Below are 13,764 nucleotides of genomic sequence, written 5' to 3'. Positions count from 1 at the left end.
TTGTATTTTAAACATGTAACTAATAATAAGAAAACCAATAAAATGAACAGTATTTTTAAAAATAAACAAATACAGTCAATTCTTAATAAACTAAATAAATAAATGAAATGTCCTAAAGGAGTGGGAAGAAGTACACTTTGAGAAGAAAGGAGTACACGCTTCTCCTCTCCAGGGTTGCACACAAAACATTATAATAAGCGATAACATTGTAAAGTACGATCTAAGTAGGAGCCTTTGAATGCATCACTGTAGAAAAATCACTCCCACATCTGACAGATGAGGCGTTTAGGTGCAGTGGTTAAAATGTAAACTTTCTTGCAGAAAGCCCTGAAGGTGTGCCGGTCGGCTTTGTTCAGACAGTATTTCCGGACATGTTTTTGCATTAAAAGACAGGTGAACAATGCATGAGTGTTATATTTATTTGTATTATATTATTTTATCTACTTTGGTAGCTTAACGCCTCCTTGTCGCCTCTCTGCTCGGTTCCAAAGTACAACTAACATCAGGTTAACAGGTTTATGTGAGAGTCTACTGGGTCAAAGGTGTTTTGTTTTTTTACTGGACAGCTGACACCTTGATCCTGCTGCAGTTTTAATCCTCCTGCATGTTTGCAGCTGGATTTAAACATTGCTTTTTAACACCTGTTTTCTGCAAGAAGCAACATGAGTGGAAGAGTAGAAACAACCAAGGAAACGTCCTCCATGGGTTCACTTCCCACCCAGGATAACGTCACAGAACAACACAAGAGGAAGAAAGTCATTAACGTCGTTTACATCATCACTGCTTTGGATATAACATGGATGTTTTTACAGTTTTCTGTCACCCCTGTAAGTATTTTTGGTTATGTATGGAGGACGAAGCTGAGATTTCCGTGGCGACCGTGAATGTTACAAAGCTGGACATGATTTGTTTCTTTTTATGTTGTTATTGTTGATGATGACACATTGACTGTAGTATTTATTATAGGAGTGTAGGAGTGATCATGTTTATTATGACACATTAACAGTAGACTTTGCTACATTTGCATTATTTAACTCATTGCATCACATCCGGATACTTGTTAGATAATAATAAAAAAAACATTTAATTTCAAAGTAAAAGCCCTGTAGTCACAACTGTACTTATATAAGTGATGTGCATGCGTAGGCTTATCTTAAATTATGTTATATAATGATATAAAGTGGTGGAGGAAGTATTCAGATGGTACAACTGCATTCAAATCCACACTTAAGCAGTGGAGAGTAATTAAGTACATTTACTCAATTGTGCTTTACTTAAGTATTAAAATTTTCTACTCCACTACATTTTGGAGGCAAATATTATACTTTTTATTTCCACATACTACACCTTTTGATACCATAGTTACTTTGATTAGTAATACAATATCTAATCAACTAATAAATGATGATGCTGTATTATGTATATGGAATTATGATGCTTTATTATATATAAGGATAAGACCCTTTGATACCTTGGTGGAATTCACTGACTACCTAACAGTAGCCTATATATGGTAAAAATTCAAACAAACAAAAACGAAAACATTAAACCAAAGTAACCTACAGATTGATCAACAATTGTAATTCAATTATAGGATTTCATTTTTTCAAAGTTGGCCATTGTGCATAACCTTTTACTTTTTGTAACTTAATTATATTTTGATGCTAATACTTTTTAAATGACGTTGCCTTAAAAAAATCTTACAGACCTCCTTTGTTCCCTGCAGTTAAATAAAAATGACTTAAAGCCACTGCTGGATTAGTAGAAGTGGTCTGATTTCAATATAAAAACCCACTCTAATCATGTAAACCTTAACACATATGTTTGTGTGAATTTGAAGATGTATTTTCATTATGTATCTCTGTAGTATTTGGCAAGGAAACTTGGCTTCAACACCTTGTGGTTTGGTTATTTACAAACCACGGTTGGTGTAATCCAGCTGCTTGGGGGTCCGATGTTTGGAAGGTAAGTATAAAACAATGTTGACAAATCAAAAAAGTTATAGCTACTCTTACAGTTGTTTATGGAGGTTATTCTGTTCTCAGAGGCTGCTGTTCTCATTACAGAGAATACATGTGTTTACTGAGTTTTGTTGTTGTTTGCAGGTTTGCAGATATTTTTGGAGCTCGAGCAGCTTTGTCTCTGGCGTGTTCTTCCACAGTTGTTTTCTTTCTGCTGCTGGCCATAGCAGAGAATCCAGCCATGCTGTTCATCCACAAACTCCCAACAATCTTTATGCACACTATAACTGGTAAGCACCGCTCACCTACAATCCTTCTCACTCAGTTGAACATAAACTTCAAACCTAGATTAATATTTGATCTAGATGAATCATTTATATTTATTTATAAACTCATTCCTGTCTTGCTTTGCTGACTTTGTGGCTAAACCAAGCCTGCAATTCAGACTATAACGGCTAGTGTTAAGGACAGAAACATCAGAGATTTTGAGATTTAAGTCAAAATACTACCACACAATTTTCTTTTTGAAGTTTTGTTCTTCAAATGGTATGTTTTTTTTAAGAATATTGTTGATTCTTGATTTTTTTTTTTTTTTCTCTCTTAATTTGTTAAATTTATTCTCAAAATCTCATGTTTAATGCTAATCTAATACTCAGTTATATAAAATACACATGCAAATGATGAATTTACTGTAATAAGTGGAGTTGTATGAAACCCAGAAACCATCCTTCACACCTTGCTAAGAATGAAAAGAAGAAAAAACATTTTTTTTTTAATGGTATATTGTTTTGCTGTATGTAGGACAATAACACAACGCTATCATACTCATATTCTGTGGTTAAATCTAGTGAAACATTACCCGATCTAATGTTAGTGTTAGTTATTATCCTAAGAGCAGATGCAGTTTCTCTTACTTTTATTTCTCCATCCCTCTCCTCTCTGCAGCGTCTCAGATGGTTGTTACAGACCTTTCAGAACCTGAGAAACGAGCAGATGCATTATCCAAACTAGGTCTGTGTTTTGGCATCGGTATGATAGCTGGCTCCACATTGGGCGGCCATCTTAACACACGCTTTGGGTGAGTTTAATTCTATGTGAGCTGTTGGAGAATGGGTCTACATTGAGTGATGTGCTGCAGAATGGAACATTTAACAGCTAATGAGCCTAATATTTCAATCAGGAGTTGGTGGAGACCAAAACAGAGCTAAAAAGAGGGTCAATGAGGTCACAAATAAGACTCCAAATGACTGCTAATGTTGCTTCATGTCTGCTGGGTGTTAAAAATAAGCAACTCTTTTCAAACCACTTCATAAGGTGATAGTATGTCAATGATATGTGTCTGCAGCTTTATGGAAATGCAACAAAAATAATGATGATAGGCTTTAAAATGTTTAAATGGTATTTTTGTGTGTGTAAAATTGTAAATGCACTGTATACGTTATATCAATAGTACACCTAAAATGGCCAAAGTATATGTGCACCTAACACTGCTTTTTTCTTCCCAGGGAGACATTTACTGCATGTGTTGGTGCTGTCGGGAGTGCCTTCAGTTTACTGTTGGTTTTAAAGTATATCCCAAAAACGACCAAATCTCAAGCTTCAACAACCAACAAAGACGGTAAGACACACTTCTGTCAGCTACACCTAATGTTCTCAACTGTTTGGAAATCTGTGTGTGTGTTGATATTTTCAGGCTTATGGCACACAGGCATTATTATAAATATATGTATTGTAAAAATGTCTTTGAAATCACAACATACGGATACACAACATAGCTGAGCTACAAGTGACGATGCACATTCCCATCATGCATCCTTGTCAGAACTGGCAACCACTTGTTGTGAGGTGAATGGAATTTGAATCAGGCAGGGAGAGTGCGGCATCTAGTGGCTGATTCTGATTGAAGCAATTCAATTTTAAACATCCCTAATGCATCACATTCTGGTGGAATGTTATGATATGATAATAGGATTCTTTTTCGGATGCCAAGGTGACAAGAGAGTCTAAGCCTTTTTGTTTAAAATCTTACTGAGACCCAGTGTCAGACTTTTAGAAATCTACTGAAAAGATGGAGAGCTTTCAGAAATCTGACATTGATGACAAGCAATTGCCCAAGACGGGGCCCATGTCAGCCTATCATCACTATGTTATGTCATCGATCCTTCCCGATGCCGAGAGGGAGTATCTCTGCACCAAGAAGAAAAACAAGGCCCTTGAGATGGAAAACGAGGTCCTCAAGAAGAAGGTTGACTTTTTGATGACTGATGCTGATCAGTTCAAGGCGGAGAGGCAAAGAATCCACAAGGTGATCAAAAACAGAGACCACCAGAGGACCCAACTGTTGCAATGCAAAAATGATTTGTCGCTGCTGAGTAAGAAGTTGGCGATCCAGGTGAAAGAGCTGAGGAGGGAGCGCAAGCAGAATGAGGCCCTCAAGGAGGAGCTGGAGTTATTGAGGAAGGAGCTGCAGTCCGTGAAGCAGCGTGCCGTCAACCACAGAGTGGAGCAGCAACACCTGAAGGAATGTCTGGACCAGGCATTCAAAGAGAGAGACGGCCTGAATGACACGCTGCTGCACTGCAAAAACGAATCCTCGGAGTTGCGTGACAAGATCAGCAACCAGCAATCGAGCGTGAACAAGAAGGACGGTCAGTGCAAAGAGCTGATGAAGCAAATCCATCTCCTCAAGCTGGAGAACCATAAACTTGAGAGGGAGAGGAGCGTCGTAGATAGCAACGCAGAGGACTCGAGGCGGGAGCTCCGAAAGTGTGAAGAGGAGCTCCACACACAGAAGGAGAAGATCGAAGAGAGCAAAAGGAGTCGCGCTATTGAGGATCAGCTTGGGAAAAAGATACTAATAATCCAAGAAAGAGCTCACGCGATCAGAAGACCAACCCAAGAGGTGCCTCTCAGGAAGCTTGAGTCCGTACAGAATGAGCTGCTCGCCCGGACAGAGGAGCTGAAGAAAACCCAGAAGCTGTATGAGGAGCAGAAGGAGAAACTGACACAGGTAGCGGTGCGTTTCCAGCAGTGTCAGAAGACTGTCAGAGACCAGAGAGAGAAGTTTAAGGCGGTAACAGCAGAGAGGAACATGTACAAAGGTCTTGCTGAAAAATTGGGGATTGAATTAACGGACATCAAAAAGGGGCAACGCAAACTGAAGAACAGGGCGGCCAAGAGGAGCAGAATAATCAAGATGGCGTCTGGAGACAAATCAAGCTCGTCTCACCTCTCACCTACGTAACGGAAGCGCCACCTGAAGACTGGAAACAAATTAAATGTGTGCCATCGCCCATCAGAAAAGTCCAGATGCAGTCCAAATTAAGGATCGGAGGGACAAAAATGTGAATGTGCTTTTTGATTTCTCTTTCGAGCTGAGGATTTTTGGGAGATGTTACATGTCTTCTTACGGAGCTCAGGCAACTAGATCTTTGTCAATTGAGACATTTATTATACAAATAAACTGATGTAACTTGATACTGATCCAGTTCTTTGTGGTTTTTTTTGTTTGTGTTACAGGGTAAATGTGACGTGCATGTTTTGAATTTTAATTTAAAAAAAAGCCAATAAATGATGTACCTTCATTTGACAATAATGTATTTTAGTAATGCCTTTTAGCATTTCAATTCAAAATCTAACTAACACATGTTGTACGTATAAAATACTACCGTTTATTAAAACTTGTGTTTTTTTTAAACGCTTTTATTCTTGAATTCACTGCAGGTGAGAACAAAAGCAAGTCAGTATTCAACGTGGGAGAGATCACCAGACTGCTGAAGTTTCCTGGTGTGAAGCGGACTTTCGTTGTGAAGATAGTTGCAGGTTTGCCGTCAGGTGAGAAGTTTATGTGAGAAGAGGTTTTGTTTTCACACAAGAATGTTTTCACCACAATGTGTTTATCGCTTTCCATCCCAAGTTTTGTCAATGTAAACTAACAAATTGGGTCAATATATTACTGTGGATCAGAAAACGTTGATTCTGTGTTAATTACATATATCATTTCCCCATAATTTCTCTGTTGCACAATATGGGCAATCAGTTATTATTATGCTGTTTCAAATGGCCTGATGTTTGGCCTGCAACTGCATTTACTTGGTGTTTTTCTGGACAATGGATTATGTGTTTAAAGGCCATTTGTATAGATCCAGCTGGAGCATGTAAGAAAAATGACAATAAATAAGTGCTCTTCTCTTTCCTCAGGCATTTTTCAAGTGATGTTCTCCGTCATTGCGTTGGACTTCTTCAAGCTGAAACCTGAACAGAATGGATATCTGATGGCTTACTTTGGCATTGCCTCAATGGTAAGTGTCACACAGACTGAAATACAAGAAAAGCTGATTTAGATTTTCAGTGCTTCTTGATGATTTTAAAATGCAAGACGAGGTCAGTAAAAACCCGGATGTTTGTTCAGGTTATTCAGGGAGGAGTGGTCGGTCGACTTACAGCGAGATACTCCGAGAACTCGCTGCTGCTTCTGTCCATCGCCGTTTCTTCTTTTGTGGGACTGGCTCAGGTACACACACACAAAAAAGCACAAAAACACACATGCATATGGGAAGTATTTAAAGTACAATACAGGGCCATATTTCAGGATCTCTGATAAACAGATTTGTTTAAGCTCGATAAAACGATTTATTCAACCTGTTCTTTCTGTTTTTCCTTGTCCTATATTTATTTCTTTTTTCATTTTGTATTTATTCGCCAACCATTCAATAGTTGTTAAAACATTTTACTTTACGCCACAAGTGTGAACCTGCTGGTGGCGTTAGAGTAAAATTCTTGAAATCACCATGGTTGTTAGGCTTCATCCTCTGGGGAACATGAATGTGTGTAAAAACATTTATGGCATCAATCTCATAGTTGTAAGATATTTCAGTCTGGACTTAAGTGGTGGAATGACTGACATTGTCATTGTCTTCAATATTGCCATGCTGTTTATACAAATATTTGTTGGTTACAGCTTCTCAAATCTTAGGATTTCTTGCATTTCTCTATTTTAAAATACATATTTTAAATGTTTTCACGTGTACAATAAGTCTTTCTTTTGGCACAAGTGTACTTATTTGTTCATAATGGAAAAAATCCTTTTTATTCATCTCTGCAGGCTTACATGCAGGATGTGTTCCAGTTCTGCCTCACCGTCGTCCCCATGATGTTTTCTCTCAGTGTGTTTAATGTCATCACAGACAGCATGCTCACCAAGAGCGTACCGTCCTCCGACACAGGTGACGTCATCCTGCTTTTCTAATCGCACCACATTCACAACAACCACACAACAACCATTAACAGCAGGTACTCTATCACAGGCTGGAATTACACAAAGCTGCTTTATGATCATATGATGTGTGGCTGCATCTCATTAAAGATACTTTAATCAAAAGGAGGGAAAGAAGTATAACTTTACAAAACTACCCAAAACAAAGAAAACTACAGGCTCACCTCATACCAGATACTGAGAATTAACTTAATTATTTCAATTCAGTTGTTTGTTGAACCCACTTTTCTCTTGTACGCAGGCACGATGATGGGACTTTGTGCATCCGTCCAATCTCTGCTTCGCACAGTCGGGCCGACTGTTGGCGGCTTCATGTATGTGAACTACGGCATCTCCTCTATAGGCTTAATCCAGTTTGTCGTGAACATCGCGGTGTTTGTGCACCTGCTGCAGCGTCACCTCAGGATGGCAGCCGAGCATCAGGAATGAAATCTCCAATTTGTCCACAAACTATTAGAGTTAATGGAAATTCAATTTTAGATTTTATGAACAATCTGCTCCCAATGTGAATGTTTATAAGTCATCCTGTCAGTCATTTACATGACATGGTCCAACCTTTACACCTCTTCATCATTCAGATGTTGTTGCTGTTTAATCTGTGGTGGGGATTCAGAACTGAACCACTAGATGGAAGCACATCCTCCATTTTACCAGATGATACTTTTATTTTCCAGGGTTCTATTGAGATTTATCTAAACGTCATTGAAAAGTGATTAATTAACAGACCAATCAACATCTCTGCTAAGTGAATATAGTTATATCATAGCAATTTATAATGAAAGTTTATTTTCTTATTTGTCACTGTTTTTCAAATCTTTTATAAAATGATTTTATTTTTGTACATTAATTCATCTAAAGGCAGTGAAGTATTTCAGACATCCCTCGGCATTGAATAGTGTGAATCTGTGGCAGAAATAACTGTAATTGATACAGTATATAAATATAATGAAGATTTTATGAATATTTCCTTTCCCATTATTCATCTAATGTCCATTCAAATTCACCTTGTGACTCTTTGGAGGGGCCCGAGCCCCAGATTTGGAACCAGTGAGCTAAATTACCTGTCAAGTTGTTGAACTTCCTCCACCAACAGTAAAATGCTACTCAGGCATTAATGCATCATAATCTAATATATAATCTATAATGATGTATCATTTACAGGGGGTATTTTCTGCAGAATAAATACTTTTATTTAAATGCAATATTTAGTACTTTTATATTGTTATATTGATAATTTTACTTAAATAAAGGATGTTATTACTCCCAACAGTATCAACGCCCATATTTATTAACGAATATTAAATCTGCAGTGCAGAAAAACAAATGACATACTGTGTGGATCACAAACAAATCCTTTAGTGTTAATCACAGTCTCAGTTTTCATATTTATTTACAGTTTTCTGCTACCTCCGTTGCTAAGCTGCAGCATGTTGAAGTGATGTCACAAAATCTGCAGCAGGTGGTTTCATTGTTTCTACAAAGTACTCTGTTTTTGAAATATTACGACCAGCAATCAGGGATAAATATTATCTTACTTTAACAGTAGGGGGTGAGTGGTGTTATAGAATTATTATGGACCAGGCTACACCTTCAACAGATGTCACTGGTGAGATTTCTCTGCCAGTTTGTTGAGCCAAATATCTGATGAAAGCAGCCACACAAACAGAGGAGACTGGGACATTCAGATTACACCCTAAAAACTGTAAAAAATAAAGGACCCATATTTGTTTATTTTCAGTGTTTTATACATAATCTTAAGGAGACATTCTGAGACAAAGCAGTCGTCCATATCAGATAGATGTGTTGGATATTAAATCAAGGAATTGCATACAAAATTTTAATATTTCTTGAACATTTTACTATTAATTATTGGAGTTTATTGTGGAAATAAATTTTTTTTCCTTGCAGTAAGTGAACAGATTTCATGCTGTAGTTTATCTTAAACATGTTTCTTTGCATTCAATTCAAGATGGAAAAACGTATAAAATATAAAATATTTTTATTCTGCACAGCCTTCAACTGTAATGTTAATTTTATCCATTTGAAGGATATATTTAGAAACTCTTAGCTGGTAGAGTGTGATAGTCTGTTAAGGTGGACTGCACCTTTTAATGTGATCAACCCTCTCAGAGGCAATCCCATCATCTGAGCCTGATCCCACACCTACACCCACTCATGTCTCGCTGTCGTCTGAGTCGTACAACGACGTTCAGCCGTCCGTGTCGATGCATCGCCGCAGGCTTTTTACACTTTGTATAAAGTAAAAAAAAAAGCCACTTGCTTTTGAATCTTCTTCTTCTGTCTCTCTAACTGACTCACAGAGACTCAAAGCAGCTGTAGATGGATTTGAAGGGTGTCACTGTATCTGTGGACCCAGGGGGGCGGCCCTGACCACGGGAGGGGGTGCCCTGTTACACTTGGCCCTTTGAGCCTGGGGGAGCCGGGACAATGCTGCTGTTAACACTCCTGACGGGGACCTTTGGGTTCTCTGAAAGTTTAATGTGACTCTGCGAGCGACCTGCGCTCACTGAGGTCAGAGATGAGCGCGGCCCGGCATCGGTCCAAGGTTGCCCCGTGTTGGTGCATTGGAAACTGAATGCCGGCAGGGGGGAGGCCATCGGGTCCCGGGCTTGTTTTGTCCCCTGTGGCATGGATAATGAGGCATCTGTCTCCACCTGCCGCATGGAGAGACGGGGCTCACTGTCTCACTTAAAAAGAGCACAGGTTACCTATCTGATTTGTCCCAGGCAGGCCAGGGACATGATCTGAAGCAGAGGAGCCTTCAGCCTAAATGTTTTATACCACGGCTTTCTTATTTCGGTTTGGGCTGCACCACACGAAGCTCCTTATCAGACAACACTTTGTCTTGTTCGTCGCATCTTGAACATTAAGATCCAAATCAACCAAACATGAGTCACCCAAATGTTATTATTGTTCCCCCAAGAAAGTGTGACTTATTGGATTAATAGTGTAGTGGCCAATTGTCCGAAAAAAATCCTAAAACTAACTTAAATCAAAGGAACACTGACGCACCATTGGGTTTTTGGTTTACGCAGGCAAAATAGGTCATTGTCCAGACAGAATTCAGTGTTGCTGATGATTTATTTGGTCAAACAAAGAAGGCAAAGAAACAAAAGAACAAAGGAAATCCTGTCGCTGACTCTCATGATAAAAAAACCATAGGCCCACCCCGGTGCATGCTGGTCCTATACCTGCCTACTCCTATATATAACTGCAGGTGCCCACAGCGTTACATAATTCATAACAAATTACCAATCTCAAAACTAAGTATAACAAACAACAAAAACATTATTAAACTAAACGAATGACAAACAATCTGACCTAAATAAGCAAATATCTAGAATAATTAAACAATATTACTTGTGCATAAAATAACTAAATACTAACATCCAATAAATAGCTCCTACAAATAGCATAAACATAAAGACATATTTATGAATTAAACTAATTTGTCATAAAGCACAATTTACAACATCGTGTTGATTCTTGTTTAGAAATAATGCACGCCTGTCGTGCGTGTGACAGCAGCTCAACATGGGCACCAAACCCCCCGTCGTCCTCTCCTGCGGACCTCGTGGAGCTTGTGGAGTTGGCCACAGGAACGAAAGGTGATCTTAGGGGGGTTTTGTCTTGGTGTAATCAGACAGCGACATCATCAATCATGAGAGGGTGAATTACAGCGGGTTACAATGGGAGATAAGATAATGAGTGGGGCCTCAGCGACCTGGTGAGGGACAGCTCGAGTTCCCGTCCAGATTACATGGCAGTGGACCTGACTGGCTGCAAAACCTCTCTGAGGACGCTGGCTCAACAAATCCTAGATGGAGAGAAACACTTTTTTGTCCAACTACATTATAGTGGAAGTAGCTCTACTGTATTTCACGTTCTGCTAGTTCCGGGGGTGTGTAACAGGTTTGATGTAAAACTACAGAACAAGCAGATGGAGTTAAAATGATAATAAAGGTCTTTCTGGGTTGTCAGGATGGAGCAGAGGAACATGCTCATATCCAACACTGCAGAGATCTGGATTCAATCCCCAAAATTGATGCTTGTGTCTCGGTCCATAAAACACAAGTGAAAACATCCTGCAAACACGCAGCATTCTGACTTCTGCTTTTCTTGGAGGCTTACAGGAAGTGAGTCAACATTTTTTAAAGTTTGCATAAAGGTTATCAAAGACCACATGTCCATGCTTCACTTATTCTTTACTTAGATTGTGCTTTATCTCCTTCACTTTATTGCGCCTGTTAAACTGCAACAACTTACAACTATCATTCTCATTGGAGCATTGAGTTTGGTGACCTACAATGTAACTCTCATTAAAGCACCAGCCAGCTTCAACCTGAGCAAAGGTTTTTTTAGTGAGTGTTACTGATAAAAAAGGTTCCTCTTTTGAGGAACTTTTTGTGACACTTTTAATTTGATATTTCTTCTGCAGTAGAAATTTAGGCATAATTCATTTGAATTCATATCCTTGCACCATAAATGTTCATTATAAATTTCAACAAAAATCTGTCTTTTTTCAAGATTCCAAGATTTTTTTAAATATTTTTGTTGCATTTTATTTCCTTAAAAGATAGAAGACAGTAATGAGTTGACAGCATATGACACTGCATCGTCTACATAAGCTGCACAGTTAAAGCAGCACATGTGAAACCCACATTCATGCACACCTGATTCAGCAAATGACTCAAAAGACTCAAAATAACAACAAAGATAGACAAAATGGGCAAAAATAGACACATAATAACAATAAAGATACGCCAAACAACCAGAAAGAGACACAAAAATGGCTTTAAAAAAGCGGCAAAACACCTACAGCTGAAAAATAACAAAAAAAACACACCAAAGAATTACAAAGTGACACAAAACCACTACAAAGATACAAAAAAAAAATGCAGAAAATAACTGAAAACAACTATGAATAACAGGGCAAAAAAAAAAAAAAAAAAAAAAAAGACAAAAAAAGAACTACAAATACACACCTACAACAACTACAAATATACAGAAAATGACCACAAAGAGACACAAAACATCAACAAAAAGAGGCTAAACAACTTTTAAAGTCTGGGTTTCTCGCTCCTTTGTACAGTAGGAGTGATGTTGATCTGTGTTTAGGGGCCCATTGTCTCATAATCCACCCTTGGCCAGTCTGCAGGTGAGGCTGCACGTGTGGAGGAACCTCAGCCTGTGTGATGAATCACCAGACATCTTAACACACAGCGTCTGTATCCGTGCTTCCATGAAGCGTGCTAGGTCGTGTGTCAGCGGCTCTGAGCCCCATGACGCCCCGTCTAGTCCACACTCTCACTCCCCGACATGTGCCACCGCTCGCTAATCCTCCTCTGACGCTCCTCTCTGCAGCATCACCCTCCACAAAAGAACAATAAATGACCATGGGGTGACCTCAGTAGGGCAAAGGGATCTTCCACCCTCCCCCCCACCTCCAGTTATAAGGCCATAGTGGATCTCTAATTTGTATTAATACACAGGAGCTGCTGCATGTTAGCCGATTATCTTACAGCATACCAGGGAACATAGATGAGGTTCCTCTATAACGTACATGCTGCTCCATGGAAATTAATTGTTTTCTTCTGGATTACAAACAGTCGGAGATTTAAATATTCGAGGATAATATGGTTGAAAAGAGAGGATGTGGATATCATTTTAATTATGGTTGAGCGGATTAGATAACAATATGATGTATTAGTTAAAAGGCGGGAAAAAGTGTGTGCCAGGAGAGGCATCTGTTTGAATTAGCGGCTGTAAGCTCTGCATGTTATTTGCATGACTCATATGGAGCAGCATCTGTGTTATTCAAAGATAAATCTGACCATTATTGGTCATATTGGTCAGTTTAGGGGCTACCATGCATGATGCAACCGAGGCTTCATATTGGCCAGTCTGATTACAATCAATTACGTTATCTATCAGGATCTGTAGCCTGGAGAGTTTAGTTTGAGGTGTTGAATATCAAAGCTTTGATGTGGTAAAACTGTTCTTAATAGGGTTAACTTTATTAAACTCTTAACCTTGAAAAATGATATTTTTTCAGAATATAAAACTTCACAAATATAAAAAACACAATCATGAATATCTCACAAAGCCAATTTAGATTAAAATGTTTGTGGAAAACTTTTTAAACTTAATACTTTTAGTATGTGGTGAGATAATTTCACTTTTTATGAGTCGACATCCTGACTAAATGTGCTCCAAAAGGAACCTTGAACAAGTGGATTTGTATTGAAAGAAGTTGAAATACTTTGAAGTATCATTTAAAGGAACTAAATATTTTTGAAACATCCTGTTTTACTGGGATTGTTTCATGTTTCTACCAAAAAAACGTCACTTAAAATTCTCTTTGTCGTGGCTTCAACTCGTAAGTAAACATTTAGGCTACATTTTAAATACCAAACACAGCTACAGAGGTGTTTTCAGTTATACAGTTGGTTAGAAGTTGTCTCAGGTGGAAGCTGTGTGATGTCAGTAAACTCCATGAACCAATGA

General features: G+C 38.5%; 1 protein-coding gene across 2 annotated transcripts; it reads left to right on the top strand.

Moving 5' to 3' along the window:
• Positions 1–296: 296 nt before the first annotated feature.
• Positions 297–8,484, top strand: slc22a18 (solute carrier family 22 member 18). 2 transcript variants are annotated; one of them, XM_054614455.1, is made up of 11 exons: positions 297–393; positions 659–827; positions 1,868–1,965; positions 2,106–2,251; positions 2,907–3,039; positions 3,467–3,579; positions 5,685–5,795; positions 6,162–6,262; positions 6,373–6,474; positions 7,066–7,186; positions 7,478–8,484. In XM_054614455.1, exons 2-11 carry the CDS (start codon positions 663–665, stop codon positions 7,663–7,665), a joined length of 1,278 nt encoding a protein of 425 aa, XP_054470430.1. In that variant the 5' UTR covers positions 297–393; positions 659–662; the 3' UTR covers positions 7,666–8,484. The 2 variants fall into 2 exon arrangements, with proteins under 2 accessions (XP_054470430.1, XP_054470422.1); XM_054614447.1 differs by having other exon boundaries at positions 297–827.
• The last annotated feature ends 5,280 nt before the right edge of the window (positions 8,485–13,764 follow it).

The sequence above is a fragment of the Anoplopoma fimbria genome, chromosome 2, assembly GCF_027596085.1.
Source record: "Anoplopoma fimbria isolate UVic2021 breed Golden Eagle Sablefish chromosome 2, Afim_UVic_2022, whole genome shotgun sequence".
Taxonomy (NCBI): Eukaryota; Metazoa; Chordata; class Actinopteri; order Perciformes; family Anoplopomatidae; genus Anoplopoma; species Anoplopoma fimbria.
Note: the sequence above shows the minus strand (reverse complement) of the source record. Positions and strands in the feature narration are given on the sequence as shown.

Bases quoted from the DNA above. Each gene is read 5' to 3' on its own strand.
- slc22a18 (XM_054614455.1), top strand. From the start codon at position 663: ATGAGTGGAAGAGTAGAAACAACCAAGGAAACGTCCTCCATGGGTTCA. The intron at 1,966-2,105 runs GTAAGTATAAAA...TGTTGTTTGCAG, and splicing joins GGGGGTCCGATGTTTGGAAG to GTTTGCAGATATTTTTGGAG. The intron at 6,263-6,372 runs GTAAGTGTCACA...ATGTTTGTTCAG, and splicing joins ACTTTGGCATTGCCTCAATG to GTTATTCAGGGAGGAGTGGT.